General features: G+C 42.5%; 1 protein-coding gene across 1 annotated transcript in view; it reads left to right on the top strand.

The window, feature by feature from the left end:
• cdk5rap1 (CDK5 regulatory subunit associated protein 1) overlaps positions 1 to 15,466 on the top strand; it is a 34,557-nt gene that overhangs the window by 11,312 nt on the left and 7,779 nt on the right. Inside the window, exons 5-11 of the mRNA XM_038803068.1 lie at positions 5,390 to 5,600; positions 6,928 to 7,048; positions 7,774 to 8,004; positions 8,565 to 8,662; positions 9,961 to 10,016; positions 11,081 to 11,211; positions 12,207 to 12,356. Coding sequence (XP_038658996.1) covers positions 5,390 to 5,600; positions 6,928 to 7,048; positions 7,774 to 8,004; positions 8,565 to 8,662; positions 9,961 to 10,016; positions 11,081 to 11,211; positions 12,207 to 12,356 — 998 coding nt within the window. The remainder of the gene's footprint in view (positions 1 to 5,389; positions 5,601 to 6,927; positions 7,049 to 7,773; positions 8,005 to 8,564; positions 8,663 to 9,960; positions 10,017 to 11,080; positions 11,212 to 12,206; positions 12,357 to 15,466) is intronic.

Raw genomic sequence — 15,466 nt, 5'->3', positions numbered from 1 at the left:
TGTTTTTGATGCAAACAAATGGGTAACCATGGAGAAAATCCATCTATCCAATTTGGATTTCAGCTAGTCCAAATGCATCAACCATATAGAGATTGTAGTTGAACAGGATTCATTTTTTTAAGAAAAGTGGTAGTTTTCCATTTGACAAGGACTGTGCTTGCAGGATAATGAGTTCCGTAAAACCAAAAGCCTACATTCTAAACCAATGTTGGAAGGAATATTGAAGGAGGCAGGAAGTGACCCAGTGATGCTGGTTCAATAGGGGTAAGTTATGTATATTCAAAATTAGGGCGGCATGTGATGCAGTGGTTAGCACTGGGACTGCGGCGCTGAGGACCTGGGTTCGAATCCCAGCCCTGGGTCACTGCCCGTGTAGAGTTTGCACATTCTCCCCAAATCTGCTTGGGTTTTAGCCCCACAACCCAAAATTAAGAGAACGGTAATGTGCAACGAGACTTGGGTGTCCTTGTTCACCAGCCGCTGAAGGTAAGCATGCAAGTGCAGGAGGCTGTAAAGAAGGCAAATTGTATGTTGGCCATCATAGAATCCAGGGCGCAGAAGGAGGCCATTCGGCTCATCGAGTCTGCACCTGTCCTTGGAAAGAGCACCCTATCCCAGTAACCCCACCAATCTTTTGGACACTAAGGGCAATTTAGCATGGCCAATCCACCTAACCTGCACATCTTTGGACTGGAAGGAAACCGGAGCACTCGGAGGAAACCTATGAAGACACGGGGAGAAAGTGCAAACTCTGTACAGACAGTAACCCAAGCCAAGGATCGAACCTGGGCCCCTGGAGCTGTGAAGCAAGTGTGCTAACCACTCTGCTAGCGTGCCCCACTGAGCGAGAGAATTGGAGTACAGGAGCAGGAATGACTTTCTGCAATTCTGCAGGGCATTGGTGAGGCCACATCTGGAATAGCGTGTGTAGTTTTGGTCTGCTCATCTGAGAAAGGATGCTCTTGAGAGGGAGTGCAGAGTAGGTTTACCTGACTGATTCCTGAGATGGCGAGACTGGCACATGAGAGATTAAGACAGTAAGGATTACATTCACTGGAGTTTAGAAGAAAGAGGGGGCATCTCCATAGAAACCTATAAAATTCTAACAAGACTAGACCGGGTAGATGAAAAAAGGATGTTCCCGATGGTAGGTGTGTCCAGAACTACGGGTCACAGTCTGAAGATAGGTCGCAGACTCAGAAGAGGAGAAATATCTTCACACATAAAGTAGTAAGCCTGTGGAATTCATTACCACGGATTGCAGTTGAGGCCAAAACGTTGTATGTTTGCAAGAACGAATTAGATATAACTCTTGGGGTTAAAGACATCAAAGGATATTGGAGGGAGGGGGAAGCAGGAACAGGTTACTTGGTAATCATCAGTATGAATGATCAGCCATGATATTTAATGGTGGAGCAGGCTTGAAGGGCCGAATCGTTCACAGGTTCACAAGGGGCCTCACGGTAGCATGGTGGTTAGCATCAATGCTTCACAGCTCCAGGGTCCCAGGTTCGATTCCCGGCTGGGTCACTGTCTGTGTGGAGTCTGCACGTCCTCCCCGTGTGTGCGTGGGTTTCCTCCGGGTGCTCCGGTTTCCTCCCACAGTCCAAAGATGTGCGGGTTGGGTGGATTGGCCATGCTAAATTGCCCGTAGTGTAAGGTTAATGGGGGGATTGTTGGGTTACGGGTATACGGGTTACGTGGGTTTAAGTAGGGTGATCATTGCTCGGCACAACATCGAGGGCCGAAGGGCCTGTTCTGTGCTGTACTGTTCTATGTTCTATGTATTCATGCTGAGACCAGAGGACGCAGTAGTTATCAAGCTGGTGCTCACAACCAACTAGCCAGAAGGGCAGTCTCTTCATTTGAAAGAGGAGAGGGAGAGCAGTACCAGTCCACAGAAGACTGATTACTGACATGATAGTCAGAAATCGTATTTGACTGGGTATGGTTTGAATGTTGTGTTATGGTTTATCATATCATTGTTCAGGTTAGCAGAAACAGGTGTGATGGGTATTCATTGTCTTTGAGCACATATAAATAAGTAAAGGCTGCCTGGCACTCTGGATGTAATGGGTAGAGAGATGAGAGTTCTAACAAGTCAATGGACTCTGGTCAGATGACTGCTGGACAGACCACCTGCTCATTCACTCCTCTTCTGTTCATCAACTTCCACCAGAAACAGCAAAAGATGACAAAACAGTTCAGATAAAAGATCAACGTTGAGCGGTTCAATAGCCATGCATGCTAGTGAGCTTCCAACAATGTCTTCTCCACAATCTGCACAGTCTCCATTCTAATGGAGTGGAGAAAACTGGAAAAAACTGAAGACCGCCATCATCTAAAGCTGCGAAGAAACCATTGACCACAAGACCAGGAAACACCAAGACTGGTTTGACGAGAATGATCACACCATCCAAGTCCTCATCGACACGAAGAGGCAAGCTCTCTGTGCCTGAGAAAACAACATAACCTGCATGGCAAAGAGGAGAGCTCATCAATCAGCCAAGGTAGATGTACAAAGAAGAACTAGGGAAATCAAGAGCCAATGGTGGATGAGAAAGTTAAGGAGCTGCCGAGCATAACACCAGGGACTTCCTCAGTGCCATCAAGGCAATATGGATCCAATTCCCTAGACCTCAAACCGATGTGGGACCCTCTTGAGTGACAGACAAAGAACTCCTAAACTGTGATGCAACCATAGATGAGGGCATTTTTTGAGGCAGTCCTCCAACTCCCCATCAAAAATGATCTTGGGTCTCCCTCCAACTGTGGAAAAAGTTGAACCTATAATTAAACACATGGAGAATGGAAAGCCGCAGGAGTGGATCCCAGTTGAGATTTTCAAACTTTGAGGAGAAGATGGAGTCACCTTCATCAGATGTTGCTGAAAATGTGCGACAGAGAAGAAATTCTCGGTGATATTGCCATGGCCACCATTTTCAATAATGGAGACAAAGTGGACCGTGGGAACTACGAAGAACCTCCATTGCTGAGAAGATCATCGCCCTGAATCCTAACTAATTGTCTTCTCCCAGTTTCTGAAGAAATCCTTCTTGAAAGCCAGTGTATTTTCCGACCAAGCTGTGGATTTGAACTGCTTTGCAACTTCAAGAGAAATACCATGAGCAGCATCAACCACTCGACAAGGCTTTTATCCATCTGACCAAGGCTATTGACTTAGTCAATTGGGAAATGCTATGGAAGACACTGTCAAAGGCTGGCTGTACAGAGAAATTCATCAACATTCTCCATGACAAGATGTTGGCAACAGTCCTCCCCAACGGAAATAAGATGTGCTTAGGATGTCAAGATTCACCATTTCAAAAGCAAATCTCCTTTGCCCAACTCAAGCAAGGCTTCCAAAAAAGAAGACAAGGGAAGCGCATCAAAGACGCACTGAAGACTAGCCTAAAGGAATTCATCATCGACGTCAACCCCTGGGAGACCCTTGCTCAGAAGAGACGTGTCTGGATGAACCTCCTGATTGAAAGGACGCAATTCTTCAAGGACACCCAACAGCAAGAGGTGGCCCGGAAAAGGAGCCAGAGAAAGGAATACAAACGATCAAGAGTCCAAGGACCAATCCCACCTCCTGGAAACATCTGCCAAGTGCGCAGTTGAAGCTATGGCTCTAGGATGGGGCTCGTCAATCATGCAAGAACCCACAGAACCCATGAGCAGTAACACAAAAGTTTCTTAGGTGTACAATCATGCTTGTTAGTGAGTGATCGCCGAAGAAAAAGGCGTGAATGTTTTGTTAAATTATCGTTTGTTAATGTCATTGTTCAGGCTAGCAGAAACAAGTGATGGGTATTAGTTGTATATGAGCACAAATGGGGGATACCTGGGACACCGGGTATAATGGGAGGAGTGATGAGAGTCTGAACAAGTAAGTGAACTTTGTCTTGATAAAGAAAAGCTCTGCGTCTTGGTTTCGGCTTCACCAACCCTCTTGGATTCTATTTGTATGACGCAAAGGTTTTATTTCAAATATTTGAGTCTGTGCCTATCTTATGGATATTTCAACTCAACAGAACATCTGAGGGTCTTAAAGGGCACAGAGGTTTTGGGGCACAAAATTGATGACCAAGTTAATTAATTTTGGGGACAAAAGTCTCCCGGTGGGGGGGGGGAATTAGAAGGGCTTTTAATATTTATGCAGTTGAAGTATAAATTTTTAGCATTGGAAATGTTAAAAAGTAAAGCAACTAACTCTTGCAAATCAGAAATTCACCAAACTGGATGAGTCGAAGCTCGGGAGGAATCGCTCTGCAGCAGAGCCACAGGAATTTGCAAATGCATGTAGACTTGAAGCAGTTATTTGAAACCATATTCTCACTATAAAGCAGCAGCAATTGTGCATCTTATTGGCAAATTGTGGCACCTCAACATTGAAAGCACTTAGCACTACTTTTTTATATATGTGTGTGTGTGTGTGTGTGTGTATATATATTTATAGGTTCAACAGTAATTCTGGTTATGTGAGCATATTCTATAAAGGGGTATTGTTGGAGATTGTTGGCAGGGTTTTCAATACAACCAAGTCAAATAGACTGAATTTAATGTATCAAATGGGTGGAATAAAACAAATCATTATTTCATTTTCTTTAATTTCAAGGCATTACAATGAAAAAGTGCAAAGTATCTGCTTGCACTTCTGATTTTAAGTTGTTAAATCAGAATCTATCTGGACTGCCAACACGTCCAATAGTGCAGGTTCTTAAGTAAACATTCCATTTCCTTATTTGTTTTTAAAACACTCATCCTGATGAAAATGGGACAACTTAAAATCTAGAAGTGAGGGGTGCATGACTGCGTGGCAAAATTTGGCTCCAACTCCATCTATAGGTTTGCTGGCGACACAACCATAGTGGGTTGGATCTCTAACAATGACGAGTCCGAATACAGGAGCGAGATAAAGAATCTAGTGAAGTGGTGTAACGACAACGATATCTCCCTCAATGCCAGCAAAACTAAAGAGCTGGTTATTGACTTCAGGAAGCAAAGTACTGTACACACCCCTGTCTGCATCAATGGGGCTGAGGTGGAGATGGTTGACAGCTTCAAATTCCTAGGCGTGCACATCACCAAAGATCTGTCCTGGTCCACCCATGTCGGCGCTACAACCAAGAAAGCACAACAGCGCCTCTACATCCTCCAGAAACGGATTAATACTACACTCCTGTATGCTTCCCACGATGCCAGCGTCGTATGTGTTTACCTTGTGTTGCCCTATTACCTATTTTCTGTTCATGTACTAATACTTATCACTGTACCTCGGTACACGTGACAATAAACAAATCAAAATCCAATCCAATTATTCACTTTATAAACTTATCAAAAGCTAAAATTCTGTGGTCTAACACTTGCTGTATTTTGACAATAGGATGCATGGCTGAGAGACTGAAAGAAGAGATCCTAGAAAAAGAGAAACTTGTTGATGTACTTGCTGGACCAGATTCTTACCGTGATCTTCCTAGACTCCTGACAGTGGCCGAAGCAGGCCAAAAGGCTGTGAATGTTTTGTTGTCACTGGATGAGACCTATGCAGATGTCATGCCAGTTCAAGTCAACTCCGAGACAAAATCTGCATTTATGTAAGTGTAATCTCTATTATTTAATTTGGGATGGGAGGAGTAATGTGTTAACAACCAAACTTTCCGCTTTTGTGATGTTGTTTGAGGAGTACATATTTGTCATAACACTGGGGAATGCCCTCGTTCTTCTTTAAGATAGTCGAAGGACATTCAGTTCGTAGACCCCCAAACCTGCTTGTTTTCTATCAGTCCATTACAAGGCAAGCAAAGACCAAAGAGAACTCTAGAGAAAGCATCATACCTTCACTAGGGAAATCTCAATTGGAACAAATAATATGGTAAATTTGCCACCTTTGAAGTTGCAGATCCATAACTGAATCCAATAAAGTCAGCCCCTGGCTCAGTTGGTAGCACTCTCACCTCTGAGTCAGAAAGTTGTGGGTTCATGTCTCACTCCAACTCTTGAGTACAAAAATGAAGACAGATACTGAGGAAATGCTGCACTGCCGGAATTGCTAAACTAATACCCTGGATGGGATTCTCTGACCTGACGCACCCGTTTCCTGGCGCGGGTTCTCTTTTTTTCCCCACCACCACCGCCACCAGCAGCAGCAGCGGGATTCACCAATGGGGTTTACCATTGTGGCCACCCCCACACCTTTGGGAATTCCACGGGCGTAAGTATGCTGACGGCGAAACGGAGGATCCCGCCGATGGAGAATCCAGCCCCCGTCTGCTCTCTTGGGTGGCATGTGAAAGATATCAAGGCACTATTTTAATGAAGAATGAGGGCATTCCCCAGTGTTAAATATGTACTCCTCAAACAACATCACAAAAGCGGAAAGTCTGGTCTTTATCACATTACTATTTGTAAAAACTTGCCGTGTGCAAATTGGCTGCCGCATTTCCTACATTACTGAGTTCATTTCAGAAGAACTTGGTTGGCTGTCAAGAAATATCTTGTGTTACTATAGAAATGAAAGTCTTTCTGTTCAGTCAGCGAGAGCGAGCAGGCATTTGTTCCCATCCTTCTGAGAATATTGTTCTTTTAGTTAGGAAGACTTTCAGTTTCCATGTGATGTATCTCCTTCCCTCTCGTATAAGGGAGTGTCTAGCTTATGCTTGCTGTACTTTCATCATGGAGTAGTCGATAAAATGTGATTAACTTCAGCAGTGAACTCTGTATATTAATACTTTGTGTCAAAGTGTAGTCGAGATACGTTTTTCAGTGCTTTTCATTCTATTAAATATACCTTGAATATTCAGCAAGAGAGTATGTTCTGTAGGTATGTGCTGTTCTCCAGTAATAATTATTGGGGTGGGATTATCTCAATTTAGGTAAGGCTGAACAGACTCCAGCTAAAAGAAAGTATTTCTCTTGCTCTAGCTCTGTCATGCGGGGATGCAACAACATGTGTAGCTATTGTATTGTACCTTTCACCCGTGGACGGGAGAGAAGCAGACCGATTTCTTCCATTGCACAAGAAATCAGAATGCTTTCAGATCAGGTAACTCCAGTTTTGAATGCTTCAGACATATAAAGCTTAACCTTAAAATGGAAGAAAAGTGTAGGAAAATTCTGATCTTTTTGATTGATAAATAACACACAAGTGGGAGAATTAAAGGAGATATAATTGCTAAAAGCCACTTACTATAAAAGTACTGACATTTTTGCCTTGCATGCTGCAAGTTATGTGGAATCTGAAAGTTTGCAGTAACATAATCTGACATTTTAAATGGAGCGTGCATAACTTAAGTTGCTGAACATAGAATGGAATGATTTAGTGAATACGAAACAGCTGATTGTGTCTTTGTGAAATGGATCAGCTTACCAGTGATGCTTGGTTCTCTTAAGCAAATCTATAAGTAAAATTATAAAGGCATTCTCTTGGGGAAGGAAGATAAATCAAATGGTTAACCCAGTGAAGGTCTGTTGCATTTACAGGCACGAATCCACTTCCATGTGCTAGATTCTGTATGCAATGAATTCTCAGTTTTAACATCCTATGGTTTTGCCTGACCTGATGCTGGATAACCACATATGAAATGGCCTTCAAAAGACATGGAAGATTGGCCGATCCTCTTGAACAGAGATGATTATCCAAAGGGACTTGTAGAAGCCATTCAAAGATTCAGTGAAGATCAATCTAAGAAAGGAAGATGGGTTTCAAAATTGGTGTGTGCCGAACAGTATCCTGAATCTGACTAAATGGAATTTTGTCCTTGATTTCAGGGGGTGAAGGAGGTTACCTTGCTGGGACAGAATGTCAACAGTTACTGTGATACATCGGAGGTTTCGTTTCACATGAAGGAACCTACACATCTGAGCCATGGGTTTAGTACCATATACAGGAATAAAATTGGAGGCTTGCGCTTTGCTGATCTACTAGATCGGGTCTCAAGAATTGATTCTGAGATGAGAATCCGTTTCACGTCCCCTCACCCCAAGGATTTCCCAGATGAGGTAAAATGCTGTTCGGTTTGCACTGTACAAGTGGAAGTATCAAAGTTTCTCAAAGTATACTGGTCCTTTCTGCAGATCTGTATAAATAAACTTTACAACAGTACATCAGCAAAGCAACGCTCTTACGAGATTTACTTTTGAAGCAGTTGCCCATCCTGGAAGCTCTGTGGGAGAAATGTTCCATGAAACCAGGGAGGACAATCCAAGAAGAAATTTAATTTTAAACTTCGATTGAATTTGGAAACATCAAGCCGATAAATCCTGAAATACTTGCCACGTGGTCCACCTCCACAAAATGCTCACAATTTCAGCATGAGACTGGCTGTTAGAAGCTGGGAGATTCTGATGCATTTTGTTTATATTTACTCTTCATATGTTTGCTATCTCTAGCAATAAATTCAAAAAACAAAATTTGAGCAATATTTTGCCATTTATGAGAACAGTTCTGTACATGTACTATTGTTATCCAACTCAACATATCTATCTGTTCATTTAAAAAAAATTATTTTGATTTGTTGGAGAGTGCACTGTTGTTTTGATTTTTTTCCCCACCTTCATAGGTTTTACAACTTATCCAGGAGAGAGCCAACATTTGCAAGCAGATACATTTGCCAGCACAGAGTGGGAGCACTGCTGTCCTTAAAGCTATGAGACGAGGGTAAACAACTTTTGTTAATAGTTTATAAAGTCCCTGTTCAAGAGTCCACATGATACAGAAAGTGGCCATTCATACTATAAAATTCAGGCTATTATTGACTTGGAAAGTATAAATATATAGCAAAGAAACAGGCCATTCAGCCCAAATAGTCAGTTGATGTTTACACTCAAGATCGGTAGGATTGTTACAATCTTAGATCGGTAGGTATACTATAGATTACAACCATTTCATACACTATTCAAACTGCCTAGCTGTGCGTTCATCTCCAGAAAGAGAAGTCTAACCATCTCCTCTTGCTATTCAATGACGTTAAGAGCAGTAAATCCTCCACCAGCAACTTTCTGGTCATCAACATTGGCCAAAAACTTAACTGGATCAGCCACATAAGTACTGTGGCTATAATAGCAGGTCAGAGGTTGGGAATTCTGTAAGAAATGCCTCGCCTTCTCTCCCCCCAATGTCTTCCCACTATCTACAAGGTGCAATCTACGAGCCTGATTAAATGTTCTCTGCTTGTCTGGGTGAATGCAGTTACTCAACACTCAAAATTTAGCACCATATGGTACAAAGCTGATTGTTTTACTGACATCCTATCCAGCACTTTAAACATTAATTTTATCCACCATTGGCACATTGTGGTTGCAGTGGGTACCATATGGAAGATGCACTGCAGTGACCCGTCATCAACACCTCCCAAACCAGTGACCTCTAACTCGTGGAAGAAGGGCAGTAGACGCATGGGAACGCCATCTAGAAGTTAATTTCCAAGTAACTTTCAAATATATCACCAATCCTTTAGCACCACAGGATCAAAATCCTACCTAACAGCAGCAGTTCCTGATGCCGGATCCCTTGATCTGGCACTGAGTGCCTTTGGACGAGGTACCTCCCTGGGAGCTCACAAGCAACCCTGCATGGGTTTATTTGTCATGCTCCCTACATGGTGAGCCCCTGCCCGCCACTGGGTTCATGCAAGTAGCACTTAAGGTCCTCAATTAGTGGCGAAGGGGGAAGACCATCCACTGGCCTTCCTGTTACGCCTAGACTTAATCAGGGTGTAGCTGGGAAGTCAGTGGGCCGACTATCCTGCCTAACTAAATGCCACCCCCACCACCAATGTCCCCACAGAGGAGAGAACTAAATTCTACTCTAGATATTTGGTTATGCCTGCAATCACCTCTTCGATTCTGCTAATCATGGATTTTCATCTGCCTGAAATTCCATTCCTACATTATAAAGGTATTAAATGTCAGTTTTGTTGATTGATTGACTTTCTTAATTTCCTTTTTTAATCACAGGTATACGAGAGAAGCATACCTAGAACTAGTCAGTCACATACGCAGGATCATCCCAGGTAACTTCACCTTCATGATTTGCTCGCAGTAATGCTGTACTCCATTATGCAGTATTATTGAATTTGGTTTATATATTAGAAGCTCTTTATTTTCCTTTTGCCATAAGCAGAGAGATGTCAGTGTGCGTGATGGAAACAAAGTTCCATCATACTTCAAATTGGAAGTTTTAATTTATGTAATCTTAGATGTACAGGGTAACGTGTTTTTTTTTTAAAGGTTAAGATAGAATTTCATGGTCACAGGCAGGCCCAATGATTAGTTGGGATATAGTAGTTTTGTGTTGACTGTGATAGTTGAATTTATGGTCCCTGTAGTGACAATTGTTTATTGTAGTCTTCAATCAAATGCACAGAATTGTTGAGCTCGGGTGTCAAGCACTGGATATTTTTTTCTAAAATGTTAGAAATGGTTTATAGGTTAATTGTCTAACCATCGAAAATAACCTCCTTTGTAATATTTAGTTTGCTCTCTGAATGTGAGCAATGCTGGCATGGGAAAGCGAGATTCATATATAATGGGGTGGGGGGGGGGGGGGGGGGGGTTGTTGGAGGTAACTGCAGCCACTGGGAGATGGGGGTTAGGGTTAGGGCATGGTTGAAATTGTCAGGCAGTGGGTGTGTTAGAACAGGAAATTCAACCACTTGGAGTGGTGCATTAGAGGAATTGCTCATCATTAAGAGTAGGGGCTGAAATATTCAGGTGAATGTGACCAATCGATGCTAAATTTTGGGGGGAGGACAACAAATTGCAGGAAAGTGAGAATCAAACACTTCTACACTACAGATGGGGAAGGGAGTCTAAGAGCTGAGATTTGAATTAGTGGAGTGGACAGGATTAGCTCTAAGTACTGTCTTGAGTGACGATGGGCTGTAAAGTAATTAAATCATGGCAGGTATTGGGTCTGATCGCATTGAAGCCAGTTGCTCATGTGATGTTACAGTTGTATGGCCACCTGCAGATACAGTACTGTTCAATTCTGAGGTCACTTGTTTTTGAATTTATTGCAGCTTATTTACTTGTCATGTCATTTACATTTTCCTATCAATGTCTTTTATGAAAACAGGTGTTAGCTTAAGTAGTGACTTCATTGCTGGATTTTGTGAGGAGACCGAGGATGATCATCTGCAGACCATTTCTCTTCTTAGGCAGGTCCGATATAACGTGGGGTATCTTTTCGCTTATAGCATGAGAAAGGTGAGCTACCTAGAACACACAGTAATCAACCTACGCTATGTATTTGGGAGAGATGGAGATAGCAGAGCATTGCATTTTGTGATCCCATTACCTCATTACTACCATTTTTTTGTTTGAAAGCGACTTATTCACCTTGTGTTTTAACATGGCCTACTAACAAAAATTAGATAACTTAAGGATAAGTACTTTCTTGGCTGTTTGGAGCATTCATAGCTGTATCCTTTTTCACAAGCAAATCCCAAAACTGGCTTCTTTCTGAAATGCCTGAACTTGCTTCTTTTACCTATAATAACATATTTTCTCGTAATCTGCCACTCAGTGATTAAACCATGTAATTTAGAAAGTCACAGCTTGAGAAAATTAACCACTCATGACTTCTTAACTTGTGAGAAAATGAAGATGTCACAAGTAGTTAATTTTCAGATTTTACAATTCAGACTGATTGTACAGCTAAAATACAAGACGACACTTTAAATAACAAGTTAATCCAACTCTTCACAAAGTGGACAATTTTCTAGTCTATTGTATTGTCGTCTGTCAAATTATAATAATCTTTATTGTCACAAGTAGGCTTACATTAACACTGCAATGAAGTTACTGTCAAAGCCCGTAGTCGCCACATACCGGCGCTTGTTCGGGTACACGGAGGGAGAATCCAGAATGTCCAAATTACCTAATAGCATGCCTTTCGGGATTTATGGGAAGAAACCGGAGCACCCAGAGGAAACCCATGCAGACACAGGGAGAACATGCAGTCTCCACATACAGTGACCCAAGTCAGGCATCGAACCTGGGACCCTGGAGCTGTGAAGCAGCAGTGCTACCCACTGTGCTACCGTGCTGCCCACACTAAGGGCTATTCTGAGAGAAGCAGTTAGTGTGTTATATAATGCACTGTATTCCTTCATCTTAACCTCTCAATGTACCAGGAATCTTCTCCGCTGCCAGTGATAGCCACAAAAATAAAGTGTGATAGTAATATTGATCTTTTCCAGAAGACGCACTCCTATCATAGACTACAGGACAGCGTTCCTGCAATTGTGAAGCAGCGTCGTTTGGAAGAGCTCATCACTGTGTTCCGGGAGGAGGCAGCTAAACTCAACTCTGAGCTTATTGGAACTGAGCAACTTGTGCTAGTGGAAGGGGTATGTAGGAATTTTAAAGCTTTTTGAAATGTGAGTTTTATTTCTTGGAAAAAAATAATCAACAAATGTTGAAATAGTAACATGTTCCAAATCAATGTGTGTTGCTGTCAGAAAATCAATAATAAGATCAAGGTCAATCGTAAAATCCTTGGCCAGTACTAATTGGTTATGTTTGGTTTGATACATGTGAACAATTGTAACTTAATGCTGCGCTCCTTTCACTTTCATATCAATAACACAATTAAACATTATGCATAATAGTGTGCATTTCCTGTTTGTCACATCACTTTATACCCTTTTAGAAGGGGCTGCAGCTTCATTATACAAAGGAGAGAAATTTCCACAGTTTTGCAAATGTCCAACATTGGCATCGTGGAAATTTGCCATATTAAATATATGTTCTGACTTTGGGGCTAGTCCAAGGTAGGGGCTTTTTTAAAAAAAATAATAGCAACTCTGCTGTCAGTCAATGAGATTGGGACTGACTGCAGAACTATGATTGGAGGAGCAATGAGCACAAGAGACAAAATCTGAGTAACTGCTCCTCCCAATCGCTGATTCTTTCTCTCCCATGCTGGTTGTTCTAGTTCCCCAAATCACAGGTTTCCTCCCCTCCCGATGTCGCTGCTTCTCCAAAGATGGAATCTGTGATGTATGTAATACACAAACTTTATATATACTGAATGTTACCATGCTGCTTTATTGCTGTTTAGCTTTTTGCTGGTTTCTGGGGCCAGGTTAATTTTTAGGAGTTCTTGCATATATTCATTCATGAGCTGTGGGAATCGCTGGCAAGGCCAGCATTTGTAACCCATCACTAATTGCCCTCGAGAAGATGGTGAGTTAAAATGGGGTCTTATTGAAAAACAGATTGCAAAGCACTGTTGTAGTTCTTGCTTCACTTCGCTTGTACATAACCCATCCAGGTTATATTCAGTTGTTGGGATATGTTCATCCTGTATTTCATGCACTATGTTCATTGAAAGCTGAAATGCTGACTTTGGTCGTTAGATACAAATGCATTGGCCCACTGCCTTCATGGTAATAGAAGGTAAACAAAGAAAAAACTAATGTTCCCACCCATTGAAGTCTAATAATTCCACCTATTTGATGTTGGACGTGATCCAATAGTCACGATGCGCCCGAAAAGCAGCTCACCGCAGGGGGCCGATAGAAGCCGGGAGAACCCGCTCACAGGATCTACCCTGATCGCAATGCCTCATGAGATCTAACCCACAATGGGTTGTGATCTAACTCACAATGGATCACTTTTTAGTAAATCTGCATATTAGAGTGAGGCAGCTAGTCTCACTTTAATATGCAGTTTCTTGAGGTATCCAAGGTGTTGGGATCTATCCCCTTCCATAAACGGGGACCAGACGGAATGGCACTCATGGGGGTCTCCCTGGGGATTGTAAGCCCCCAGGCGTATGCCCTTTGGGCATGGTGATACCCTGGCATTGCTGGTGCCACCTGGGAACCCTGGCACTGTCAGCCTGGCACCCTGACAGTGCCATCTGGGTGCCAGCCTGGCACAGCCAAGGTGTTCAGATGGTACTATCAGCTTGCAGTGGCATTGCAAGGTTCGCACTGCTAGCATTTCTTTGTGTGCTTACGATCGGGCTGTGGGTGTCATACGCGGGTGTTTGGGAGGGGGGAATGGGGGGTCGCGTCGGGGCCTCGGAGAATGGCATCCCCATCTCTCGCCATACTGAGTCATTCCGGTGAGCGGAGCTCCTCTGTGTAGAAAACGGACCTATGTGGGGCCTCGTCAGCACGTTCCCCGCTGAGGCTCCTTGTATAAAGCGAGTGGTGTTTTATAGCAATGTGTTTCTCGGTGCTGTGAGTGCCGGGAAGCACGCGGCTAAACAGGCTCACTACGGGACTTTCAGTTGAATCGCATCCATCTCTCTATTTTGTGCAGATCGTAGGAAGTGCTTTAATTAGATAATATCTTGTCAGAAACTTTCAGGCCTTCCTCATCCCTGCACTTCAGCAGCATTCATAAATAATCATGTTACATTATGCTCCATTCCTTTATTAAACTACATAATCAGACTTACCTTGAGCAATATCAAGCAGATCCACTAATGGATTGTAAAAGCAGTAAACTTATGTTTTCATCTTGTAGCTTAATGCACAGAGGCAGAAGAGTATTTCCAGTTGCTCAAATTGCCAATGGAAATCTGCTGGTAATGCAGAAAGTTGTGTGCACTTTTTGTCTATCAGATTTTATTCACAGGTTTAAATGTCACATTCAGAAAACAGGAAAAGTCAAACTGAGGAATAGGGAACATAAGAACCAAAAGTGAGAAAAGTGACGAATTCCTAATGAAAGTAACCTTATCCTAAACAACCAGTCAGGAGAACCCAGTGATAAATGAAAGAAGTAGCAAAGCCTTCAAATTAATCCAACAAAATATAGTTTGATACATATCCCATCAGTGAAATTGTATAAAGCCCCTAGTTCATGTAATTACGTTCTTCGTGTCTCTGTTGTAACTCCAGCGGTGGATCAGCACTCGTATGTGCCCGTAGTCGTCTCGAGGTGCCAAGTATTATCACATGCCCCCAAAGTCGACTCCACTGATATTCCATCTTTTTAAGTGGTTGATCTGAAAACTTTAAACACAGTGACCTCGTCTCCAGGTGCTTATCTACTCCTCACTGTATGTGCCGAACACTCCTGTTATTCAGGTGTTGGCAATTACTTGATTCTGTAATTGTATCATTTCTATCTCAAATCTTTTATTATTTCTATTTCCTCAAGGTCGCCGGCCTGATTCTGTTACACTTGAACCCGACCTTGAAGTGCTTGTCCCTGTTTAGTTATCCACCTTAAGACAACCCATATGATCTCTCCCAACGAGGTGGGATTAGTTCTTAATTGTCTTAAGGTGTCCATGAGTGGTCTAACTGGTAAACGTCATCTCTCGATATAACTTACCATGGTCCCCTGTTTTGTGCCAAACCAAGTAAACTAAACCAAACAAACCCAGAAATCTGTGACAGGTCTTCGAATTACTTGTGGGACTATCCCTCACATTTGTGTCTGTAATTTCTGACACCCTTCCCCATTCATTCAGAATGGGGGAAATTGCTGTCTATAT

The sequence above is a fragment of the Scyliorhinus canicula genome, chromosome 7, assembly GCF_902713615.1.
Source record: "Scyliorhinus canicula chromosome 7, sScyCan1.1, whole genome shotgun sequence".
NCBI lineage: Eukaryota > Metazoa > Chordata > Chondrichthyes > Carcharhiniformes > Scyliorhinidae > Scyliorhinus > Scyliorhinus canicula.
Note: the sequence above shows the minus strand (reverse complement) of the source record. Positions and strands in the feature narration are given on the sequence as shown.